At 31.7% G+C, this 27,785-nt stretch overlaps 1 protein-coding gene across 1 annotated transcript in view; it reads right to left on the bottom strand.

The window, feature by feature from the left end:
• LOC118191960 (DNA (cytosine-5)-methyltransferase 1-like) overlaps positions 1 to 10,860 on the bottom strand; it is a 105,294-nt gene extending 94,434 nt beyond the window's left edge. Inside the window, exons 1-4 of the mRNA XM_085820090.1 lie at positions 10,615 to 10,860; positions 6,091 to 6,145; positions 2,094 to 2,136; positions 230 to 320 (exon numbers count right to left, since the gene is read on the bottom strand). Of these exons, the coding sequence (XP_085676216.1) occupies positions 230 to 320; positions 2,094 to 2,136; positions 6,091 to 6,145; positions 10,615 to 10,649 (224 nt within the window). The 5' untranslated portion in view covers positions 10,650 to 10,860. The remainder of the gene's footprint in view (positions 1 to 229; positions 321 to 2,093; positions 2,137 to 6,090; positions 6,146 to 10,614) is intronic.
• Positions 10,861 to 27,785: the final 16,925 nt, after the last annotated feature.

Here is a 27,785-nt window from a genome sequence, read left to right as displayed (position 1 = left end):
AATGTCTTTGCTTTTATTAAAAATTATTAGCTCAAATGTTAAAATAATTTTTAACATTTAAGCTATTAATTGTACAAAAATATAATGTTTCAAATATTTTTGTAACAGAACCTACTGTATTCGCATATATTGTTGCTTCAGTTGAAGACTGGGATCTCAGAAATTTAAATCTGACATAAACCAGGTTACAACTAGGTTGTACTCATAAAAAAATAAAAACTATCCTCACATGTTTTTAAATAAATTGGAAATTGTTGGCTGTGCAGATGTTGTACTATCCCTCTTCTTTTTTCCTTTCTTTCCAGAGGAGACAGATTTTTCTATGCGAAAGAAAAAAAAAAAAAAAGATTAATACAATTTAAATTTATATAATCAAAAATTATTTTTTTAAATGTCATATTTAGCACATATATGTTTTTATTATACATATCATTAAAAGCTTATATATGGAATGCCTAGAAGACTGCATTTCCAATGATTACCTATGAACTTTTTAGCATTATAGTGAAATTCCATACAAGTTTAATACGATCCTGTGATCAAATAATTTTAACTTGAAATGCTCTAATGAAAGATAAAAAGTAATGCTAATTTATTTTCTGCATATTGTTGATAATTTACCTTGATCCATTTCCAATATTAATTTCAGAATCTTCAATTTTAAATATTTCTGAAATAGTATACGCAGCAATTTGGTAAAACACATTACAAATGACTAATAATTATCAATAAAATTTGTGAAAGCCATATTTTCAAAATAAGTATTTATTTTTTGATCGTACAAAACATACAAAATTTTCACTTAAATTTTATTTTTGAAAATTGAAAGCCAGAAAAATAGACTGAATTTTGACTGTCTTTAAATTTTACAGTGCTTTAAGAATTTATGCATCAAACATCTAATACTGCAGCATGTTAATTGTAGAGGTTATAGTTTACTGTAACCTTTACTGCAATTCTAAGTGTTAATAGTTTTTATAAATGTGGGGGGGGGGCAGCTAAAGCTAGTTATTTCAAGTAGAAGGCAAAAATACAGCCCAGGTGGTATAGTGATTAGGGAAGCCTACTACAATACTGAAGGGCTCGGGTTCGAATCCCGGAAAAGGCATAGATGTTTGTAAACGTACAGCATCTTTGTGGCATGGAGGCACTCTAAATATATGTCGAGCTGAAAGTTCTCTCAAAAGATTGGTGGTAGGGAAAGACGGGTGGTAGACCCTCTGACCCGTTCTCCTTCCCCTGGATGCTCTCCATCAAAATTGGGGATAGAGCTTAGTGAAATAGTACTGTCACATGTATGGTGCTCAAAGCTCTTGCCAACAAATGCTGTCTTGCTTTCTTTATTACGATGAATTTTGTAGGCTTGTTCTGATGTTACTCTCAGACAAGTGAGATAAGTCACAACGATGCAACAAAAACAGAAGTCGAAAATAGTGTTCTGTTTCTACTTAAAACAGAAACAAATTGTAATTTTAGTTTCAAGAATACATGATCACAGCAACCAAAAATGTGCTTCTTCTAAATACAAATGACAAACAGATTTTCAAATTGCTCACTGAATATGGTTTGAAAATCACTGTCAACTTAGTGAAATTGCAATCTATAGACAAACTAAGATAAAAACCAGCTACAAAGTTTCTGCACTCTTACTTTTATTTAATTTGCCAAAGGGAAGTGAAGAGGAATGGTTATATTAAAAAAATTTTTTACAAAAAGAAATCAGTTCTAAATTTTCAGAAATGTCCTTTTATATTTAGTATGTTGTCAAATTAACAAAAAAACAGCCAAGTATCATGAGCCAGACAAAATCTGAAAAAACATCTCGCAGATTTTTATCAGACTATACCTTCAAGCTATGCTCGAATTATTTAATTTATAAACGTGCTAGCTTACATGTTTTTTCAGATTAATCACACGTTTTCCTAGCCCAAGATCTGGTTCCATATACTGGTCGATTAATTAGAAGTATTTACATAAAATTATATCATGAATCTATTTATACTTAAGATATTCAGATTATTGCTTAAATTAATTCGCATGTTCAGCCCATATAACACATAAAAACATGAAGATCATAGTTAAGTAAATATTACCTGATGCTTTATGAGAGTGTTCCATGGCAGATCCATTTTCCACCTTAAACACAAAAATAAATTAAATAAATAAATAACAAATCTGAAAGTCTTCAGATTTTATATTACGACCAAAGGCGCTTTGTTTTAACATTTTGTGTGTTACCTTTATGTATTAAATATCATGTTTTTTGCACTTAAAACATAAAATTCAATTCAACAGCAATATCAAAAATAATTTTCAAAGAGCATATCTCTAAAATTTCCGATACACAGTATCGCGCGCAGAAGATAAAAAACTTTTTTTTTTCCTGTACAGTGTTGCCATTGCTCGCTTTGAAATCATCGATTTTGTTAATCAAAAATTCAAAGTTTTACAAAATATGAAACAGATAATAAAACAAATTCCAAGTTTGGGCTTCCAGATGCCCATATTTGGGTAGTGGGTTACATTATTCAAAATTTGATGGCTCTAGGTACCATTGTTTTATCACAGTGTGAGAAACATACATGCATTTATTCAGATTCTTCATTATTTAATTTTTTTAATATAATACAGGGTGATAATATTTGGTGACAACAATGTGAAATGTGATTCAACACAATTATTGTTTTCAATACAATTTGTTTTCAATACAAAATACCCAAACAAAATTAACAGCCCTTCTGGACAAAACCCCTTTGAGCCAATTAAATACATTAGTTGCAATAAAATTTACAAAATAAAGTGGTTAGATGTTAACCTTATTTTTAATTTAACAAGACTGCCCAATTACTCTTAAGATTTTCTGAAGTCCTCCAGCGGCCAAGAGCAGTAAAGTCACTGAACACTGGTAGTTCGATCCAAGGTTCAAATCCCATGAATGGGCTGGCTGTATGAGCGTTTTCGTGGTTTTTCCCATGTGTAATGTGTATACGAGCCAGTTTCCCATAGAAAGTCCTCCATGAAGGCATCCCTCCCCTTAGGCAGATAGCCCTAGTGTACTTTGCCATAATTAAATAAATAAATGAAGAGGAATTTCTGAATAAAGAACGATGTACAATTAAAAAATAGAAAAAATAACACTAAGCTTAGCAATCAGAGAACAACAATCTCTAAAATAATCTCGCCGAATTTCCAAAAATACTTTAATTTTGAATCTTAATTACCTAAAATAAAAATCAAACTGAACATAGCTAGGTGAGAACAAGAAAAATAGAAGAGTAAAAAAGGGGGGGAAAATTAACCTGTAATTAAGAAATGTGTTTTTCTTCTTAATTATAAGGTAATGAGTTATTTGTTTTCATGAAGTTGAACACAGTTTTCCGAATGAATTGGAATACTATACAGATAGAGCACTGATATACACCTCAAATTTCTATGACAGAAAAATGTTCCCATATTTTTTAACTTAAATAGCTTGAGTATCAAATCAAACGCAAAATACAATTTTAAAAGTATAATTTTAATTGTATTAGTCTATAAAGCTTGCAATTGCATGAAAAGTATAATAGTTAAAATAAAGACAAAATACAAAAATCTGTTTATAAGTTAAATAATAATAAAAGAGTGATAAATAAAATAAAGGTACTTTTCCGTTTTGCCGGCGCAAGCGATAAAGTCACCAATAATAGTACAATCGATGCCAAACGGAATATTCTCGCTGGTAACCTTTTACGCCTCATTTTCAAAACAAGTCGCAGCTTTTTCTAATTAGATTGATTGTTTCTTTCAATACTGGCATATAATTACATAGAATTTTTATCAGATAGTTCAGTTTTATGTCTAAGGCCATTTTCGGTAATTAGGTCAATTAGGATGCAATCACAGCGCTTACCTGAAGCCGAAAATATAGAAAAGGTAAAGTCAAGGGTTAAATTCATCAATTCTAATGAGAATGCTTTAGCGAAGTAAAGCACTGCAGTTTTACATAATTTCTGAGTAAGCTATTCGTACGCATTGAAATATTGCTTGCATTTAAACTTCTATTCCAAAATTAAGATTTAACTTGAAATTAATGTAGATAATTACTGAGAGCATTAAATTTTTGTAGAGTAGTTTACGTGAGATGAGATCGCTTGGGGTCACGTGATATGAACCGGCGAATCAGGATGTTGAACCATGAAAGCATAGTAAATTCTTAAATTAATGTCTTTTTACAAATTTATTGTTTTTATTTATTGGATTTTTATAACATTTTAAGCGATATTAAAATGTTGATGCCTTCAAAAAAGAATTCTTAGAGCTAAAATTTTTTTAATATTTTTTATGTGTATACTGTATGTTGTCGCCAATAAAGTCTGCTTGGCGAGATTTGCGCCGGCGAAACGGAAAAGTACCAAAATAAAATATTCAAGATTACAAGAACTTGACAATTTCTTGCAAAGAATTTTAAGTAACCCATAGAAGAAAACAAATGAAAATACCCATAAAATTTAATATATTAATGTGACTTGGAATTATTTCAGTTTTGGCTGCTAGGATTATAAGTAATAAGAATAGAGATATTATTCAGTATAACAATTATATACACATTGAACAAAATTAACAATTTTTATATTTGCTCAAATAGCATCAGAACTGCTAGACAGAGCTTAATAAATTTGATTACAACAAAAGTTTATATAAATAATAATCAAAACAAAATAAAATGAAAAACCCATAAAACAACTGTCATAGTACACATGGCATGATCATACATAATGCTCATTGATACAGGAAGGTCTAAAACACAGGTTGCAAGATGAAATGAAAAAGGAGGCAAAAAGGTCTCTTTCAATAGTCGTCTCTCATAATGTGCCTTTTTTATATTGGAAAGTTTATGAGTTGATGCAGTTTACAAGCTAATGTGGCATTTAGTTCCATTCCTGTGTCAATGTTATTTAAAATGCTGAAGAGTTTTGGGAAGGATAAGGCAAGATGCAATTGACTTTTCAAGAGTGTCCCAGACATCTTCTATAGGATTTAAGTCTTGAGATTTAGCTAGCCAATCCATCCAGTTAACATACTCCACCAGATTTGCTCTATGCAAATGAGCATTACTGTCCATAAAAATTAACGGAGAGCTAATTGCACCCTTCAAAAGGCAAACATAAGGTTTTTCATGTTTCAAACATGCATGATGTGTCTTGCCTACACTTAGGCATACAGCCATAGAGCTTTGTTAAAGATATTATAAAAGTCTGATTACCAGTTTAGCATAATGCCTGCCCAGATCACCAAAACTCTGCTATTATACAGATCCTTTCTTCAGATGTTTAAGAACAGGCAGCGAGTTTCTGTTTCTTGAAAGACAAAGGCACACTGAGATTCAGCAGTTAGGCTAATTCAGGACTCCTATGTGAAGAAAGCGGTCCTCCACTGGGGTTTAATCCAAAGATGATGCTATCTGTACTATGCTAAACAGGCTCTCTTAGACCCATGTGTCTGACTAGCAGGTCTTCTGACAAACAGATGAAATCTTAGAGTCCTATGCTCACCTTGTTGGCTCTCAGCACTTTTTTATGGACAAATACACTCATCCACATAGAGCTGATCTAGTGACGACTTTTTTCTAAAAGTAAAGGTATTAGCCGGACTGATTGGCTACCCAGATCTCCAGACCTAAACCTAAGAGTGTCTTAGACCTGAACACATCTAAGACATTCTCGGGAGGACAGTTTTACCTCACCTTTATATATAATCACCTCCCAAAATCCTTTAACCTGAAAACGATGTTGATGCAGGAATGAGACCAACTGCACGGGGACTCATAATCTGCCTCCTTTTCAGTATGAAGTCACACTGTGAGAACTATATGACTTCTTAGACGGGTCTATAAAAGCTTAGCTTCATGTTATTAGCTTCATGTTTTGCTTGATCTTGCAACTTTTGCTTTAGACTTCTGGCGTCAATGAGCTTTATGTATGTTTAGCATATGTAGCATTTTTAAAATAAACATAAAAGTATTAAAAGGTATTTAAACATTTTCCTACCTATATAAAATCATTTATCATAATAATAACAATTATTTAATTAAAATATGGTTTATTTTCTCACCTTATCTTCCACTCTTTCCGCCTCTGAATTTCCTTTGTCATTCTTAGTTTCAAAGCTGAAAATAAAAATATTTTATCAGAACATGCTAAATAAGGGGGAAAATATAATTAAAAATTGCATAACTATAATAAAATAAGACTAACTATAAAGAGTGCATGTCAAATATATAAAAACTATTCATCTAAATAAATCATTTCTAGATATACCAAAAATAAATTTAAATAAGCTGGACTAGTACTATATGAAATGGAAGCAGAAATTATTTCCGCACTAGGCACAAAAATATCTTCAACCAACACTGATTCTTGGCAATTAAGGAGATAATTGCTTAATTGCTTGAACACCAGCAATTAAGGAGATGCGACTACTGAGCAGCAACAGTTTATTCCAAGTTCAAATCTCAGCACATGAACTGGTTGCGTGAATGATTTCTCATGTATAACAGAAATATGAACCAGCTTCTCTTAGAAAAGTCCTCCCTGAAAGTGTATCCCTCTCTTCAGGTAAAAAGCTCCTAACCAATTAAAAATTTATAACCCATAACCAATTAAAAAAAAATTCTTAGCTTTTAGAAGTAATTTTTAACAAAAAATAATTTCAATACTAATGAATTATCGCTCCATCTTCAGTGTAAATTAAATCAGTACTTTCTTCTCAAAGTAGTCACTATATATGCCTTTGGTAACATTTGGAATTCACGCATTACATATCAAGCCAGTTTGGCCCAAAAGCAAAGAGACCAATTTATCAAGGAAGTACTATTAAATCCTTAAAAATAAAGAAAATATAAGCTTTCATACACTATAATTGAATTTATTTAGATAATTTTAAAGAAGGTTGTAGTGTTCAAATGCATTTTTACTCTTTCATTTTTCTATTTAGACAGATTCAGTAACATATTAATGTACACTTGTACAGAAAATTAAGATTATTTAGAAATTATGTCTTTTTTTACAAAAGGTATTGAACCCAAGGTACTAATTATGCTACCGAGAATCATGCAAACATTCAGAACTAAATACGTAAGTATAGATATGTGTGTCTGCGGAGCTGTGATTGTGAAGGAAATATAAGCACATGAGAGGATTCTGGCAATTTGTGTGCTTCACGACATTCGGTGTGTTTCTCTTGAAAGCTGGGTAAATTTTATCTGGTAAAATGAGTAGCTGAGAAAGTATGGATAACGGAACATAGATGAAGAATTGTCGGCAGATTGGAGGTAGGCCAATTACAAGTCCAGGTGACAGGCTATAAAGCTCAATCTAACACACAGTGTGCATTCCACAAATTTCACGAGTGTAATTTGTGGAAATAGTTTCAGGACACTGAATCCATATTAAGAAGATCTGGAAAAGGTCGACGAAGATCCCCAATGACAAACATTTGGCTTCAATGTGGAGAAACAGCTCTCATGCGAGTTGAATGCTACTATTGGAACCTGAGTTTCATGGTCTACAGTTGCCAGGTCTTAGCTGATTGATGATTATCTGAAGCGTGAGGACATTTGCCACATGGATGGGTCAGCAGATCTCCTTACCTTAACTCTAAATAGCATGTCTGGTTATGCTCTTGGGAGGACAATTTCCATCTGAGATTGCCATTCCCATCTGAGAAAAGTCCTGGAGTTGTAAACTACCTTGTTGCAAGAATGAGATAGACTGTTATAGGGACTTCTCATGCCTTACATCCAGCATAACATAGATTTTAGACATTCCTGTATTATGAGCTTTGCTTATAATCATATGTACATACGGAACTAGTCTTATATGCGCCCTCAGGTCGTGAAATTTCTCCTCGCCACCATATTTCTACCTAAATTTTTTGTCTACATTTCGAACTTTTAGCCTAAAATGTCTGCAAAAAGGCAATTTTCGCACATGCAAAAACCACGTTTTGAACACACAATTTAAGCTAAAAATCCGAAACAAAAAAACAAAAAATTTAGATCGCAAAAACATAAATTTTCTAACCAAAAATATACGACAAGAATCCATGTATACAGTGATATGTTTTAACTTCAAAAAAATCACAAAATTGCACAATCCATGCAGCAAAGGAATCTACGAACTATGCACACCTAGCTTAAATAAATTAACATAACAATAAATTTCAAAGAATACCATGTACAAAGCTTTTTGTTTAAACTTTAAAAAAAAAAAAAAAATCTACGAATTGCACAATCTAGGCAGTGAAGGAGTCTACGAACTACGCAAACCTCACTTTGATAAATTAACATAACAACAATAAATTTCAAGAATACTGTGTACACAGCGTTCTGTTTAAACTTTAAAAAACATCTACGAATTGCACAATCTAGGCATTGTGCACTAATCAACAAAATAAACTAAAATAACTAAATTAAATTTCAAACAATTCAAAAAAACAACAATAACGACAGAAATTCATACTAAAAAGCAATGAACATAACATTCTACAAAATAAGAACAAGAATAAAACAAAATGCACTTACCATAAGTAAATGCTTCTTCGAACAGCAGAAATAACAATTTCAAACATCCCCAAAACAATTTCACCACAAATTTGTTAAAAGCATCTTCTCCCATTTCAGAACAACGATAGAAAAATATATAAACTACCAAATAAAACTCCAAATCGCATTTCCGATTATAAGCTGGCAACGTTGTTTCAACATGTCACCACGTAATCTCGATCGTATTTATATGACAGCCACACTCACTATCCCCAAAACCTTTTTCTCCTAAATACTTGTAGAATTTCCAGCCAGCGGAAAAAATAGTTGTACCAGCACATGACTAAGATTTTGCCAACACGTCATAAATCACTATAAATCACGTCATAAATTACCACACGAACCAACTAGCAAATCCAAGTTTCCATGTAAAAAGGGTTGCCATAGAAACCAAGCCATACATAAAATGACTTTTGAATGCCTCATCTCTTTCCCTGTTATAAATGCATATTCATACCAAATTTCATTAAAAATCTGTCCATAAGTTTTTCAGAAATTCGACATGAAGTGCAGATTCTCTTAATTTTACATAGGAGTGTATAAATAACAGTACTTTTCTGTTAACAGGGTGGCTAAGGCAACACCAAACATAAAATTAGGGCAATATCTAATTAGGTGAAAGAAAGCCTAACGATATATAAAACTTTATGGAAACAAAAATTATATTATATATAATGAATACAATACATGTACTGTTTAATGTGCAAAATGCCCAGGCTGTACATGATACTGAATTTGCAACATTCTCTCATGTTTTTATGAGTGAAAACAGATCACTGTGCACACAAAGAGTGCAAAACTGTTGTTCTCCTCACATACGCAGGTTTTTGCTTTAAAAAAAAAAAAAGAAAAAAAGAAAAAAAAAAAAGAACTGCACAAATTTTATATTGAATAAAGCTTCAGCATTGTGAAATCAAACATAACATATTATTGTGGCACAGCATTTCATGATGCAGTATAAACAGATTACCACATTTGACACACATTTAGCAACTGGTGGCTTCGTTATCAGAAAAGTACAAATAAAAACAACCTAACCTACAAGGCTTACTAGGGATTGAGAATTCTTATGGGAAATACAAAGAACATCTATCAAAACTGAATAAAAGTTTTGTGATTGTAGAAGGCTAGGATATATCGATTATGGATATCCTAGTAATAAGAATGACATTAACACAGACTGCAGTACTTCATTACCTTCATATGAACAAATAATGTTTTTGATTTGTAATTTGCAAATTTTAACTACTGTAGCCATAGTGATTCTAGCTATATTTGATGGCTTTACATTTTATTAGTGAAATTACAAATGCTAGGATATGAATTTTATTAATGAACCAAAAAGAAATTTTAAATATAAGATATAAAAACTTCATTTAATGTTTCAGGGAAAACAAAAATGATGTAAAAAAATAAATGCTTTTTTTTATAAAATTTACATACACTAATTTAACACAGGTCTCATAACACTACAATATCAGCCGACTTATCTGATTATTAACTTATAGATAATACAAATTTAAACTGTCATTTCAATGTTTTACGGTTATATAACAGTATTTACATTAACATTAATACATAAATACCACCCCTTAAATTAAACATACTTTTGGCAAATAATAAACTTTCAAGCAACAATAAACCTGAATGGGATAATAACTATATATTAAAGCTTGTGTTCCCGGATTAAAAATATAATTTAGCAACAATAAACCTGAATGGGATAATAACTATATATTAAAGCTTGTGTTCCCGGATTAAAAATATAATTTCTAAATTATCAGAAAAGATCACCAGTAACCGTAAAAATCAGTAGCAATTAGATATCAGTAAAAGAAAATTTTTGTATTACAGCAAATAACTTTGATTTGCTTCTTGAAGCTATCATGACAGAATCAATAATTAACACAAATATTATTTTAATATTTCTTATGAATAACAAGGACCCATACAAGACATTTTAGTAATTTAATTCATTTAGAAGCGTATACGATACAAGCATTGCATATACACAGAGAAAGATGAAAATTTACCTTTCACGTAATGATGTTTTATCTTTCAATTTCATGCTGAATAAATCAAAATAACAAAAACGGACTTTATCGTTTTTGACGGACTTTATCGTAGTTGTAAATTATCGTTTATTATTGTTGTGCTGAACTCAAAAACAAATATTCAACAAAAATGCTCTAAAAAAACAAATTATGACTAAATCAATCAAAATAAAACTGCAAGATTTTCCCGCGTTGTTTTATAACCGCGAAACAGTGTGTTGCCAAGCAAGGATACTCCAATTTCAGATAGTAGTTAGGTTAAAAGCAAGCGACGGAATGCCAGTAACATTTCAAAATATTCAAAATCCTGTCACTTTCATCTAAAATTCTCTTGCTGAGTCTTCATTCCCCATTCTTTAGTATCATTCATTTATTTATTTAATTGCGCTTTTGCTTGTTGGAATACCCTTTGTCATTTGAAACATTCCCTCTTAGATGCAAGAGCTACTAGAGTTACTAGAGATAGAAGCTTTATTAGATGCTATACTGGAACTTGAAAATCAGATACAGCCTTCTTTTTATTATTTTTCAACTGTAGATTACTTAGAAAATAGAAAATGACCTACGCCATAAATTCATTAATTTAGTTTTACCATTAAGTGGTCCTTTTACTATTAAGAACGAGAAAGGTAGTCGACTCCGAAATCAGTTGCCTGAAAAACTACCGATTTGTTGCTTTCGCTTAGGAAATACAAGTATTCTTAGACGTGAAGAGCATTTTCGTACATTTTGTATGTTCATAAAGGGAGGAAATAAATGCAGAAGTCCTTCTACTTCTCCGGTTGAAGAACGGATTTACTATGTATACAATCGAAAGGAAAGGGGCAATTTTGTTTACAATCAATGCGTATTACATTGACAGTCTGTCAGAAACTTTAAAATCGGGCAATCCACGGAAGTAAAAATGTCTATTGCACGGATGCGCAGCGCTTATGGGAAGAATGCCACTGACTATTTGATTTGCAATAAATTTGATGCATGCCACTGACTATTTTACAAGCATACTAAAATATATAAAACGGTGAAATAATTGTATTTGTAGGCTGATTATGCGATTTTTAGGCAAATAGTATATTTTTCTTTATCATGTAAGCCTGAGTAGCAGAGATTTAAATAATAATATGATAGATAAAATTTAAAAAAACTGAAGGCTTTCAAATTTTATATTTCGCCCAAATGGTCGTTTTTATCCTTACACATACATACACGTTTAGAGAGCATTTGGGGTAATGTGGCAAAAATATTAAATACAGCATACCTTTAGAATTTCCAATAGATAGTCTCTAGCCCTAAATATAAAAATGCTTTTTTTTTTCATACATTGTTGACATTGTTAGGTTTGAAATCGTTGCGTTTGTTAATCAAAAATTTTTTTTAAGTTTTACAAAATGGGAAATTGTCAATAAAACAAATTCCAAATTGAGGCTTCCGGATGCCCATTTTTGGGTGGAGAATTACGTTATTCAAAATTTAATGGTTCTTGGTATTGGTTTTTTTTTTTTTTTTTTTTTTTTTTTTTTTTTTTTCCCACAATGCGAGAAACACACACATTGATGCAGATTCTTCATTATTTAATTTCTTTAAATATAATATAGGGCGATAATATTTCGTGGCAGCAATTTGAAAAGTGAAACGGACATTTAAAATGAACCGATGCAAAATGCTCTTTCAGATAGCACTTCGACCTTCTATAGACCTTGCATAGAACTTGGTGAGCACTTAAATTCACGCTCCTTTGTGTTTTTCAGTTTTTTTTTTAATTGTAATTATATGTAACATGTTAAGTGCAATTAAGTGATATTCCATCTAATTCTAATGGGACTTTATATTTTTTATTATAAGTGAAACTGAAAAAATAGCGCTTTCATGTGGCGTATAGCTATTAATGAGTTTTTCACTTGAACTCCGAACTCTTCTAAAGATTTTACGGTTTTGATGGTGCAGAGAATAAGATTGATATTTTTATATAAAATCTGGAGTTATTTGAAGCTAAATACGACTCTACTGATTTAGAGGAACTCCATCAAATTAAGAATGTACTTTTCTTAAATACTGTAAATTCTTTCAGGAATGATGACCCTCACATACTTGAAGATTTAGTTGTACGATCTCAAAACCTCATTCAAAGTATTGAGATTAAACTCACCCAATGTGCTAACCAAGAAACAGCTAAGACTAACCAATCGGAAAAACGAAAAGTGTCTACCGCTAAAACTGCCCCAGTTAAAAAATCTGGAATAGAATGGATTAACCCTCGAAAAACTCATAAACGGACTATAAATGAATCTTTAGACCATGATTATGCCCGTCAAAACAAGTTTAGTACTCTTATCTAATAACGATGAAATGGACGTTAGTAAGTCCAATGAAAATCCCAATAATGAATTTTTTCCCACCGCGTAAAAAGGTAAGAATTGCCCTATAGTTGTCGCCAACGTCGATCAGTGGACACCGATCAGAGATGATATACTTAAGCACGGATTAGAAAAGGTTGAAGGAAATTTGAAAGGTGGAAATCTTCACATCAAAGTTTTTACTCCTGATGACTATCGTAAAGTTACTGTTCTACTAAACGAGCGTCAACGCGCTTACCATACCATCCCTCTAGCACAAGATAAACCTATTCGTACAGTAATAAAAAAAAAACTCCCAATTCGCATTCCAGCTACTGAGAATGAAGAAGCTCTAATATAAAAAGATATACTTGTTAAATCAGTAAAACACATTACTAAGAAAATAGAAGAAAAATAGATGACGAAATTAAACCATTGCCGCTATTCTTAGTGGACGTAGCTAAAAGTGGAAAAGGCAAGCAAATATTTAATTTAACCCATTTCACGGGACTTGCTATATTCAGTGAATAGTTTAAACCAATGTCAGGAAGATAGCAGTGTCGTAATTACCAAAGGTATGGACATAGTAAATCGCACTGCCACCATAAAACTCACTGCTTAAAATGTGGTGAAAGTCACGAAACATCAAGTCATCATCTTCAAAAAACTTCCCGGCAAGTGTTGTTTATGTGGAGGACTCTCCGTTGCGTCCTATCGCGGGTGTGAAAATACCCCAAAAATATATGCAAAAACACCAATACTCAGAGAAATCCACCACCACCTTTCTAATGACGAAGAAAACTTTCCGTCACTACCTCCAAAGGAAACTGAAAAATCCCCAAAAACCCCTACTCAAGAGTCAGAAAGGAGTTCCAGCAAAGATGACTTACAGTAATTCATTTGTTAGATTAAAAATACATTTGAAACGGCTGAAAACCTTTTTGAAAGATTAAATCAGTAAAACACATTACTAAGAAAATAATCAAATCCATTTTGGACAAAATCCAAATTGGGATGGAAGCATTTGACCTATTAATGAGCACGGAATATGGCCCATAAAATTCTCCAAAGAACATTACATGTAACAGATACTACCATATGTAGTTTAAATATCGCCTAGCAAATAACATTAATCGTCAAGAGACTGAATTGTAGCATTTTTAAATAAACATAATACTGACATAATGCTTATTAATGACACTCATTTACGCCGCTGTGATCGTTTTAAAAGTGCTGGATATAAAATACATTGCAATGATCGTCTACATAACAGAGGAGGAGGTACCCTCATTATGCTCAAAAATCATCTTAAATCAACTTTATATAAGCAGTCTAGAAATGCGTGAATTGAAAACACCGCGGTTATCTTTTATAGCAGAACTGGTGATATTTATTTATCTTCGCTTATAATCCTTCCGGAAGCCAAATAAGCGACAGGGACCTGGACTGCTTAACTAACACAGATCTTTCATTACTTATTGCTGGAGATCTAAAATCTAAGCATCCATCTTGGAATTCACGTAAAACCAACAATAATGGCACCGTCCTCGGTATACTCTGCACAATAATCTTAAAGTACTCGGATCGGAAATTTCTACCAGATTTCACTACACAGGCTTTTCAGAAGTTCTCGGCATTGTTATAAAAAATATTATTCAAACTCCTTACCTTGAAGACCTACAGGAAATGTCATCTGATCACTTACCCCTTGAATTCATCCTAAATGGTTTTGAACAAAATGAAAAAAATTTCAAACCTACTGTTAACTGGGAGAAATTTAATACTACTATTGAAATGCCAAATGCTTACCCTATTCTTGCTAATATTTCTGATATCAAAAATAAAATCCGTAAATCAACACCAGAATTCAAAGTGCTCTTTGAATTCTTACAAGGAGCTACTAAGCTGATCGTTCTAAAAATGCACTTCCAGATTATATTCGAGGAAAAAAATCAAAGATAATAATAGATTGGCAAAACGATGGAGAAATACTGGAGACCCTAGATTAAAAAGACTCCTTAATCAAAAAATTATCAAATTATTAAATCAAAAAATTATATTGAATTTAAAAAATTAAACCTCTTTATAGAATTATATTACACATTTTTCCCTTTTTAAACATACGGAATACAGATAATGTTTCTATGTTAAAAGTCTAAATGCATATTCATCTAATATACTATAAAATGTTTCGCTTTTACACTCGGGCCATCTCTACTGTTAATTTATTAAAATTTAAATGGTCGCCCGACTGGTGTAGTGATTAGTGCCCCTGACAGCCGTACCGAAGGATCCAGGCTCGAATCCCTAAGAAGGCGTGGATGTTTGTATAGTGTCTGTGCGGCATGAGGGCAGTCAAAATATGCGGCAAACCGAAAGTCCTCTCCAGAGATTAATGGTAGGGAAGGAGGAATGGGGGAACCACGAACCCGTTCGTCCAGAGCGCTCTGCTTTAAAATTGGGGGGGGGGACTAAGCAAAGTCGTACTCTCACTTGTATGGTGCCCAAGGCTCTTGCCAACGACAGGCGTAACCTTGCCCCCTAGCCACGATGAAGTTCGTAGGCTTGTTCTTATCAGTCAAGCATGGTTAGTCATAACAACAACATTTAAAAGGAGCTTTTGCGCAAACTTTTAAATCTGAACTTTTCAGATTTTAATTTCTTTTAGTTATTGTTATTTATATTTATGTATGTTTTGATGAATATTTAGAGAGCAAAATTAAATAAAAATATTTTTTATTTTGTTAATAAAACATTTTAATTTTGTCAAAAAAAAAATTCCTAGCCCGTCAGCTGTTTTCATGCATTTGTCGTGTTGATCGTGCATTTGGCCCGCATGTAATCTGAGTTTGAAATCACTGTTTTAGCTTAAAGAATATTTTTAAATGAATTATAGCTGAAACTATACTCAGTGTAGCGTTTTTAATATTAAGGTTGCTTTGACACTCCTACTATTTTAGGCGTGCTATACATAGAACTGAGATTAATATTTGAAACATTTTCATTATACTGAATCATAAATTTTCATGTTTTTTAACTGAGTTATGATTTCGAAGATATTTTGCAATTTATTTAGTTTAGTAATTCTGAAATAAAGATTTTAACATTTCACACAATTACTTATTTCGCTACTTGTTACAAGTACATGTGCAGTTAATTTATCTCGATAAATGCACTTGTGGTTGCTTTAAGCAGCGTTTCTCAAATTTTTTTCAAGAAAAACCATTGCTATAAATAAGATATTCTGCGGACCACCTTACTCTTGTTCCCTTCGAAAACAAATTTTTAGCATATGTTACTAGCAGAACATATAATTTTTAAATACATAATTTTAGAGTACACATAATGCAATTAATTAAAATTCGTTTAATTTTATATTAGTATTAAAGTTAATAGAAGAAGATTTACATTTATTTTTTAATAATTCTAGACTGTTAGAATTGGTTAATCTTTTTCTTGTTAGCTAAGTAATACCAAAATTAAATAAATGCTGATATTTTCATTAATGAGATAGAAGAGCCTGCCTATTCTTTCACAGTTTGTTCTATGTTTGGATGTACGCTGGTAAGAAGCACCAACAGTCATAGTGCTTCAAATTCCCCAATACCCCTTTTTTTCCCCCTGTTGGAAAGAGACTAGAGGGGAAGTCTATAGGTGGGCAACAGGTAATAAGTTTCATAAAATTTCAGTAATGGGGGGTTGGAGTGGCAGACGATTGCCAATGTGCAGTTTCTAAACTCTGAGATTTTCAGTTACACGCAGTTAATTTGAAAGTGATTTTTAAAATTTTTTAATTACTAATTTTTTTTTTTTTTTTTAATTTTATTTTATTGCAGAGGACCACAAGGATAGCCTCCGAGAAGCACTTGTGATACATGCACTCCATACTGAGAAACGTTGCTTTAATGCATTCATTTGTGAAAAAAAAAATTTTTTTTTTGGTTGCTTTGCAAGCAAAATTTAGGCCTCTGAACACTGGTAGTTAGTTCCGAGGTTCGAGTCTCGGAGAACGGGCTGGCTGTATGGGAATTTTCGTGATTTTGTTTCATGTGTAACATGGACAGAAGCAGTTTCCTTTAAAAAGTGCTTCACGGGGCATCCTTCTTTCCTTGTAGCACCTAATGGGGGAGTGCATAATAAATAATTTTAAAAAAGCAAACTTTAACTATTATTTACTGTATACTGATATGATTTACTGATATTTACTATATTTTGATGTTATTTTTAATAATAAGAAAGCGGTTGCTATAATGATTCTTATTCGGAACTATGTGAATAGTTCTCCAAAAAACAAATCTACATTTACATTTGCATATATATACTGATAATTTTTAAATTAGCAACAATAATATGTAAACTACTAAAAATAAAACTCAGCATTATATTTGAAATTTTAAAGTCAGTTCCTACTTAGGAATACTTATTAGTACTTTGATTTCGTTTATTTAAGCGGTTGGTGCTTTTCGTCTTTTGTTTTATTTGCAAGCTTTTCTTGGCGCTTATGTTTTTCTTTCGCTAATCGTCGCTTGCGTTGTGTTGCAGTTTCTTTTCGCTTTCTTTTCGCATTCTCCGTTTGTGAAGCAAGGGACATTTTAAATTGTTATATTTTAAACATATAGTATTATCACGTTAGCATAGAAATATGGGGAGAATTTTTGCTACATAATGGAACATTACGTCCGCTTCATCCAACTCTATAAAACTAACAATTCTTTAATTCCATACACTTTAAAAATCTTTAGAACTCTGTCTTACTGTTGCCACTTATTTTTGTTAAATATTACAATTCCATTTATCACAATCACGCACTAATATTTATAAGTTGTTGTAAAATTAACCTTTTACAGCACGTGAGAATTCCTAATAAACGGTCATTATTTGTAAGTCTTATTTAAAAACCGCATATCTTTAGTTCCGATAAATAGGAATATATAAGTAGGAATTAATATGTGAAAAAACTATATTAACACAAAATGTAAACCACTACAAGTTTAAAAAGTGTATTTGAACTTGAGTGGATGAATAAAATTATTTTATTAACGATTGAAAATTTTAACAAGACAGAGGGAGACTGTGAGCTAATAGTAGGAATTTAAAAATATTTAATTTGTAAGCAAAATTCCTTTCTTTGCTTAGGGCAAAACACGCAGTTGCTACCTGCTTAAGTGAAGGGATGCCTTCTTAACTGAAAGGAAACTTATTCTCATTACACGTGAGGAAAGCCACGAAAACTAGTGCGCCAGTTTGTGGATACAAAATCAGGACGAACTACCATTGCTCAAGGGTATGATTCAGCTAATGTATATTCAAACATGTTAAATAATGTAGATGCATAAATCGTGGTTCAAAGTCCCAAATAAAATTATTTACAGTGGCTAAGAAATTGTCTTATAATATGCAAAGCTAAAAGCATTAAATATAATTTTAATTAATTATAAACAAATGAAGTCAAAACACTTTTGCCTTCATTCTAACGCAATTTCATAACTTGAATCTGTCTGAAAAATTTGGATACCATTTTAAAAAACACCATGTTTATCCAAACTTTTCTAAACAAAAAAGACTTTCTCTTGAATACACAAATAAATGCACGACGCAGTTCCATACTTGTTTCTGAGGTCCCAAACGGGTTTGACGTTATACGCAGAGCGCTTCTTCGTTGATGAAATTTCGTCACTAATGGTAGAGGAAAAAAAACTTGTTTATTTACTTCGATTTTAAGGAGGTGAAACAATTCTTTATTCTCACTGTTGTATCTGTTTATCTCACTCAGCACGGTGAAGGTTATAATCTATTAATAACGGCAAAATCGTTTTTTTAATCGTGCAAAAATTCTGGCATTTAGCCAAGGTCATCCACAAAACCCCGCGAGAAAGTTCCCCCGGATAGAAGTTTCCTTGGTTGGATTAGTTTGGAGCTAGTATTTCAGAGAAGCAGCAGAAATTGCATACTCAAAATGCATACGCCTGGGCTAAATGCACGATCTGAAAGTAGCTGATGGCTGCAATAAAAAAAAAAAAAAAAAAAGAAAGAAAGAAAGAAAGAAAAACAAAAAAAATCTGAAATGTTTCAGATTTTAAATTACGTCCAAAGGGGCGTTTTTTAACATTTTGTGTGTTACCTTTCTTTATTAAATATCATGTTCCTCGCACTTAAACCATAAGATCCAGTGCAACAGCAATATCGCAAAATAGTTTTAAAACGAGCATATCATTAGAATTTCCGATACAGAGACTCACGCGCTGGAGATAAAAATGTTTTTTCTGCACAACGTTGCCATTGCTCGCTTTGAAATCCTTGAGTTTGTTAATCAAAAATTCGTCAAAGTTTTAAAAAATAGGAAATCGATCATAAAACAAATTTCAAATTTCAAATTTGGTCTTCCACATGCTTATATTCGTTGGAGGATTACGTTATTCAAAATTCGATGATTCTATATACCGTTATTTTATGACAATGTGAGAAATATACATACATTTACGCAGATTTTCATTATTTAATTTCTTCAAATATAATGCAGGACTCTAACATTTTATGGCAACAGTTTGAAAAGTGAACCGACATTTATCCGTCCGACGCAAAATGCCAAAACGAAACTAATAGTCCTTCGGGATTCAAATCCCTTTGGACTAAAAATCTGAAATGTTTCAGATTTTAAATTACGTCCAAAGGGGCGTTTTTTTAACGTTTTGAGTGTTACCTTTATTTATTAAATATCATGTTCTTTGCACTTAAACCATAAAATTCAGTTCAAGAGCAATATCGCAAAATAATGTTAAATTAAGCATATCTTTAGAATTTCCGATATACACAGTCTCGCGAGCTGGAGATAAAAGTATTTTTTTTTTTTTTTTTTCTATATAACGTTGCCATTTCTCGCTTTTAAAGCATTGAGTTTGTAAATAAAAAATTCGTTAAAGTTTTACAAAATATAAAATCTATAATAAAACAAATTCCAAATTTGGGATTTCAGATGCCCATATTCGCAGTAGAATTTCGTCATTCAAAATTCGATGGCTCTATGTACCATTGTTTTATCACAATGCGAGAAATAGACAATCATTTATGCAGATTTTTCATTATTTAATTTCTTCAAATATAATGCAGGACTCTAACATTTTGTGGCAGCAGTTTGAAAAGTGAACCGACGTTTATGAGCAAAACGAAAACAATAGTCCTTCAGGGACAAAGCCCCTTTGGACTAAAAAGAAAAAAAAAGAAAGAAAGAAATGTTTTTTTCCCTTTTTTCCTTTTCCTTTTTTTCTTAACAAAACACCATTTGTTAACTGAATTAAAAATTTTTTACTACATATTTATCAAAACATACACACAAAAATAACGCAAAGAAAATTAAATTTATACTTATTTTTAAAATTTAAACTTATGCTTATTTTCTGCCTGAAATCTAAAAGTTAGTATCTGTTAAGAATTTTTGTTGATAGCAGTTTGAGTTTGTAATTCAAACGCATTGACAGTTAAATATTAAAATTTTTACATTGACTTTTATACAAATAATTGTAAAATACTAAATAACTTACTTTTAACATAGACTAAAAGGAAATATGCGAAAACTTCTCAAGAGGGACAAAACTTAAAAAAAAAGTTGTTTAAACCTTTTTAGGACTCTGTTTTTCACAGACGGAACTATGACTCTCTTGTCGGTCTTAGTAATGTTGAAGAACTTTTAGTTAATTTACAGAGAGTAAACCCACAACGGACATTCCCAACCTTTCTCTTGTATCAACCCCATTTAAGGAAATGCTTTTCTTCATCACCTTTACATTTTTCTATATAATATACAGTGTACAGCATAATCATAATAAAAATAACTGCACATAAATTATTTAAAGATAATGATTAGATTAAGAATGTGAATAAAAGTTTTGGATAAAAAAATGGTCTATTAGATTAATGTCTAATTATTTTTATATTATTAGTGTGAAGGGCCTTTATCCCTAAGGGACTATTGTTTTCATTTTGCGATGTTGCGTCGAATCACTCTGAATGTCCATTTCATTTTTCAAACTGTTGCCACCAAATATTATCGCCTTGTAAAAAAAAAAAAAAAAAAAAAAAAAATTTATCTCTAGCGCACGAGACTGTGTATCGGAAACTGTAAAGATATGCTCAATTTAAAATTATTTTGCGGTATTGTTCTTGAACTGAATTTTGTGGTTTGATGGTCGGTTTAATGGTTAATTTTATGGTCGAAGAACATGATATTTAATAAATAAAGGTAACACACAAAATGTTAAAAAAATGCCCCTTTGGACGTAATTTAAAATCTGAAACTTTTCAGATTTTCTTTTTGCTTTTTTTAATTAATTTATTTGAAATAAATATGCATTGGATAACATATTAAATGATTGTTTCTGGTCCTCAACATTCCAATAATGGAGTCTTTATCATAGATCTGCATACTAGAGTCCTTCCCTTGTTGTTATTTTTAATTGTACAACTATGAATAAGCTTTCAGAAACAAAATCACACATTATACATAAAATTTTAATTTTAATGAATGGTCGCGCTTGATATGTTGATGGAAGTTTTTAAATACTGTCATAAAAATTTCGTAATTTCATTACCTCGTTCAAAAATATTCAATTTGTTTTATATTCTATTTTTGCTTCCTTCGTATATTTTCTTATTGAATTTTGTGTTTTTGCATTTAACTGTTCTATATTGCAGTTATTGCATAAAAAATTTTATATATTTTTTTTAAATATTACCGTTTTAAAAATATATTTAAAAAATTGTAGCGTATTTTCCCCTTATATTTATTTTATATGATTTCTTCCTCACTACAGGATACAGTTTTGTATCAATAAAAATTATTTATCGATTTTATTATTATTATTTTGTAATCAGTTGGAGTATGAGTATGTCGATTAAATCTTGGTGCATATTCTACTATCGACCCCAGTATACCCCTTAGTCATCGAGGCACCCTTTCAAAATCTAATCCGTCCCGCAAGGGTCAACATCGATAATCTAACAGATTATTTAGAGCATTCAGGTCATTATTATCTGAATTATCTGGATGTTTTGAATAATCGTTTGGAATGTATTTTTCCTTGCAATGCTTCGTTCTCAGCCAGGATTCTTTGGCCAGGGGTTCTCAAGCGGGGGGAGGATTTCATAGTTTCAGGAGGATGAGGTCAGTCTTCTATTTAGTTGTTAAGTATTTAGTTTTTAGTTTATAAAAATAACGCCTCACTTTTGTTAAAGTTTTGTTATTTGTCAACATTTTTTGCACTTTTCTTTCTTAATTTATAAAACATATTAAAAATTTGTAAGGTGTATTTTAATTTTATAACAGTTATTTTAATTTTGAAAATCTTTCCTTTCAATTCTGATTTCCTATTTACAACTTCCTACCACAATAAGTTTTTAGAATCGCGTTGAATGCAAATAAGTTAGAAAAAATAAGTAAAGGAAGTTCAACTTACTTTGAAAGAGAGTGCTTAGGAGACCTTAGTGACACTTGTTTGATTACTGGCTAATTCATTCTTGAATTTATTACTCTCAGCCGTATTGTACGTGCCTGTCGATAATCGCCGGCTAGTTTAATTTAAGGGTAAATTACTCTAGATATTTGTGTCTAAATTCCGCTAAGTCTATTTAGTTTAGTATTAGATTAGTTTCTTATTTTCTTATCCTGATTTAAAAGCCGGAGTGGAGGCTTTCCTGTAAGCCTCAAGGAGCTATCTGTTATTATTTCTTTGAGTGAATAAAAGGGTAGGGTATTTTAACCCTTCTCACGTCTTTGTAGTAACTATTGGAACTCAGTGGAACTATTGGAACTCTAATTCGCTACTTAGTTCACTAGGTTCCTCGACGTTATATCTAGACAAAGTATGGAGGAACATTATAAATTAAATTAAATTTAAATAAATGTGTATATGTAGTTTGCAGTTATAAATTTAAATAAATGTGTATATGTAGAACTCAGCGATAATTCGCTACTTAGATCGCTAGGTTCCTCGACGTTACATCTAGACAAAGTATGGAGGAACATTATAAATTAAATTAAATTTAAATAAATGTGTATATGTAGTTTTGGAAGGGAATGGGGGGAATGATGGTCCAGCAATGGTGAAAGGGGGGCTTGGGACGAAACAGCTTGAGAACTCTTGTTCTAAATTTCCTTCTCCTGTACGATTAACACACGAACTAAAGAGATCATAATTTATCACTAAAGTAGAATTGGTCGACTGATGAGAGGGGAGGGGGGACTTAAGGTAGTCATTCATTCTATGTGTTTTAATGTTATAACGGTCTAGACTTCGATCGGATAAAGGTTCCAGTTTGGAAAGTGGGCAAGAGCACGGTCAGTTTTCCACTGATTTTTCGCCAAAAGCAGTTTCTTTCAATCTAAAGCAATTAGTAGAAAATTAGTTTACAACAAAAATAAAATATCTTGAATATAAATTTTAGAAAAATATTTAGAAGTTTTTCAAATAATTCCAGTACAAGCAGAAATATTTTGTGTCACTAAAATTTAATTTAACTCTTACCTCTATATCCGTTGCTTGCTTTGCGGTGAGTATTTATTTCTGTTGTGTTTTTATCTGTGAATGTACAATCTAATATACTGTTTCGAGTTGTAATAATTACGTGTGTTTGAGATTTAAACAAATAGCTAAAAATTAATTTATTTACTTGATACAAATATTGAGAATTTGATGCGGTAATAAATAATTAATTGGATACAAATATAAAGAAAAGCAGGAACCAGCAAATATCAACTTGGTTTTGTGTGCTTATATGATGATTCAAGTAAATAAGAAATACAAAAACAAATGCAACTAAATTAGCGAGCAATGATTGAAAGTAATCTGATCAGATTAGAAACCGCCTGAAACTGAATAATACCTGATCTGAAACAGAAGCAAGAATATTATCAAACAAAGTGTTGTCAAACAAATTGATAGATCTACTTGAGAAAGAGTTGCAAAAACTGAAATATTATTGAAGTGATAAGAATTTGCCACATACTGTAATTCACAATGCGGAGTATATAAATACGAGGGCTATCCAGAAAGTAGATTACGTTTTGGAATAAAAAAATAAACAAAGTATAGGAAACAAATTTTATTATATACAGATGAAAGCCACACTCAAATACTACTTTTCTACATAGTCACCATACAAATTAAGGCATTTATCGTAGCGATGTACGAGCTTGGAAATTCCTTCGTCGAAAAATTCGGCCGCCTGCGCCTTCAACCACTTCGTTACCTCTTCTTGCCTTCCATCTTGCACAAAACTTGTGGTAACTAAGCTTTTCGCTGATGATTTCGTGCAACAAACTTCGCGAAATTTGTGGAAAATTCAAAGAAAGTTCCGTTATTGTGAAATTTCGATTTTCACGGACTTTAGCATCGACTTTTTCGAGAAGTTCGGCGGTCACTATGCTGGGTCTCCCACTTCGATCTTCGTCGTGAACATTGGTTCGGCCATTTTGAAATCTTATGACCCACTGACGCACTCCACCTTCAGTGATAATGTTGTCCCCATACACTTCACGAAGCTGCCGATAGATTTCTATCGGTTTACAGTTTTTTGCAGTCAGAAACCTTATTACTGAGCGCACCTCGCAGCTCGCGGGATTTTCAATTAACGCAGACATTTCAAACCGTCACAGTATCTGAACGGAGCACAGCACGAACCTCTCACTAGCACGGCTAGATGCAGACTGAGCTGCGCAACGCTCTGACCCCAAGATGGCCGCGCTAGCCCCGCCCCTAGCGGACACAGACGGAAACGTAATCTACTTCCTGGATGGCCCTCGTAATAATTTACTAATACCGAATTTAAAGGAATAACATTTACGAAATTAAAGATTTGATTTTTTTTTTTTTTTTTTTTTTGTTTTTAAATCAGAGTTTCTCCTAGAAAATTAGATTATCTCCTAGAAATAATGTTATAAGGTATTCCTCCCCTTTTTGCATGTCTTCGTGGCGTAATGGTAGCACGCTCGACGCGTATTCGAGAGGTCCAGGTTCGAGTCCCAGTGAAGGCTTTGCTCATTTTTCGTGGCTTTCAGCATTAAAAATAACCTAATGACTCTACAGTGGCGCTCAATTTTAAAAGGTGCCGGATGATGATTATTCACCACCAGGATTTAGCGATTGAGTCCCCTAATGCCCAGTCTATTTTCTCCCTCCTGTCTGCATACCTTCGTGGCAGCACTCTCGGCATGTATTCGACAGGTTCAGATTCGAGTCGCGGCGAAGGCATTGCTCATTTTTCACGTCTCCCGTATCAAAAATACATAATGTCTCTCCAATGTTATTTAAAAATAAATTATGTGTTAACTTTGGGAATATAAATAATAAGTAAAATACCGTCATAAAGCCAAACTCATACATAAACTGCAAAGAACAATTTTGCCATTCGCAATGGCCGCCTAAAGTTTAAAAACTGATAAGTCGGACGCGGTCATCCATGTTTATTTTAATGCTGATTTTAAATTTATGGTACCTATGAATTTTAAAATTTTGGCATATTTTCACTTGTGTATACTTCAACTATTGTTTTTGAATATACACAAAAGGAAATTGATAAAAAAATCATTAAAGCGTTTGGTAATGTTTTAATTGAGAAGCTAATAAAGGAAATATACACTTCAGGAATTATAAAAAATTAAACAGTAATGAAATCTCAAATTTCCTTTTTGGAAGCTTAATCGATGTCACTTTTTTCAGGCCATTCTACTGAAACGCCAAAAAATATTTATTCTGTTCAGGATTACACCGTAAACGTTTCAAAATATCTGTGATTTTGTTGCTGTTGAGGGTGATTTTATCGCATAAAGCTGGTTGGGCAAGTATCAAGAGAATAAAGGAGTTGTTTTTTCTCAAGGTAAAGGAGTTTTGACATAGACTACATATTGAACAGTGACTTTTTTTTACTTCTGTTGCTAACAGTAACATTTCTTATAAAAGATATTCCAAAAGTTCACATTTTTCTATTTCCTCAGCATTTTTTGTTGCATTGCTTTTCTCAGAAATAAACCGCTTAAAAATGGTTTGGCTTTTAGTTTCTGAAACTGATTACATTAGAAAGTTTATTCAATAAAAAGTTGAGAGAATTGTAAATTTCAAAATTAAAAACATGAAAACATTCATTTCATGCCGAGAATCTTGTGTTTTTACGATCTGTAAGTCTCGATACGAAAGTAATTTTCAATTAACAAATAAAATTTCTGAAAAAATTAAGAAAAAGAAATACTGACGACAATAACAAATCTCTTGATTGGCTCAACTTAACTCCCTAAATAATTGATCATTACATACCTTTAGGATTTTTAATTTTTTCTAGATTTATTTTTATATATTTTAATATTATTGTTTGCAAAAATTTTTTAATATAACAAAGATAGCAGCTTGGCATTCAACTTTACCTACATAAGCGCCATCTATATAATTAATTTGAAGAACACACTTACTTCTCTTTAATAACACTTTTGCAGACCCCAACACTCATATAGTAGGTAAGTTAGAATTAAAACTTACTATTTACTTGCTTTAAGTATTTTTTTAAATTTTTTTATGAAGTATATAAGCATTTTCTAAATATGAAATTATATTTTTAAGTATATATTTGTTTTTTAAAAATTGTGAATTAGTTCTTTTTGTTTCTTATTGGTTTATATGGATTATGTCTAGCTCTTTTTTAGTTTCTTTTTATTGATATGCATATTCGTGTCGGGGAAGTTTCTGTAGACAAGGGTTTCTAAAATACATTGGTTTCTAGATTATTTTTTATTTTTTATAAAAAAATATTTTTTTTTAAATTTAATTTAAAAAAAATAATAATTTAATACTTGACTTTACTTGCTTGTTTCTCAAAAGACTTTAGTTTTTCCTTTTAGAACTTTAATTCTTAAATGCTAATTTCTAAGGGTACCACTTTATTGGTATTTCTTTTTACTTTTGGTTTTGACTTTTACCCTTGCCTGCATGAATGACGAAACACGAATTGAATGATTGGAGAGTTAGGTTTGGAGGCAACTTCCCCTTGATAAGTCTGTCTCCTGCCTACTCAACAGTCATTCACTTTTGCATTTTTAAAAAAATTGTTTGGTTTAATTTTAATTTGCTAAATTAGTGAATTTTTTTTCATGGATTGGTTTTGCACTTGATTTGCTTATGCTTCTGAATTTAAATGATATTGTAGATTAGTTCGAGAATTAAATCTTTTATATGTTTGCACATTTTTAAAATTTTTTTAAAAATTATTTTACTCTAAATTTGCTTTTTTTTTTTTTTTTTTTTGGCTTTAAATTTGCTTTTTTACTTTTATACGTGTATGTTAAAATTTAAATTTAAATTTGTTTAAATTTAAATTTCATTCCTTGCAGCAATATTTAATTTAATTTGTATTTAAATTAAATTTATTCTTATGAAACAAATATATATATATATATATATATATATATAATTAACAAGCAAGGTAGTTAGTACAATAACGTAAGACGAATTTGGTCTCTCTCTCTCTCTATATATATATATTAGTTTGATTTATGGGATTACGGCAAAACCTCGATTGTTATCTCGCCTAAGGGGAGGGATACCTTCGTGGAAGACTTTCTAGGGAAAACTGGCTCATATAAACGTTATACATAGAGAAAACCACGAAAACGCCCTGCAGCCAGCCCGTTAGCGGGATTCGAATCTCGGGCCGAGCTAGCAGGATTCAGCTACTTTCCCGAGAATTCAGACTAGGTTCCAAAGTAAGTGCCACTAAACTTGCTGTAGAAATCACTATAACCATTGATTTGCCCCCCCCCCGAAACATACGAAGTGTCAT

The sequence above is a fragment of the Stegodyphus dumicola genome, chromosome 7 (genome assembly GCF_044657685.1).
Source record: "Stegodyphus dumicola isolate Sdum_Otavi_A_Nest chromosome 7, ASM4465768v1".
Taxonomy (NCBI): domain Eukaryota; kingdom Metazoa; phylum Arthropoda; class Arachnida; order Araneae; family Eresidae; genus Stegodyphus; species Stegodyphus dumicola.
The sequence above is the reverse complement of the archived record's forward strand: the minus strand, read 5'-3'. Positions and strand labels throughout refer to the sequence as shown.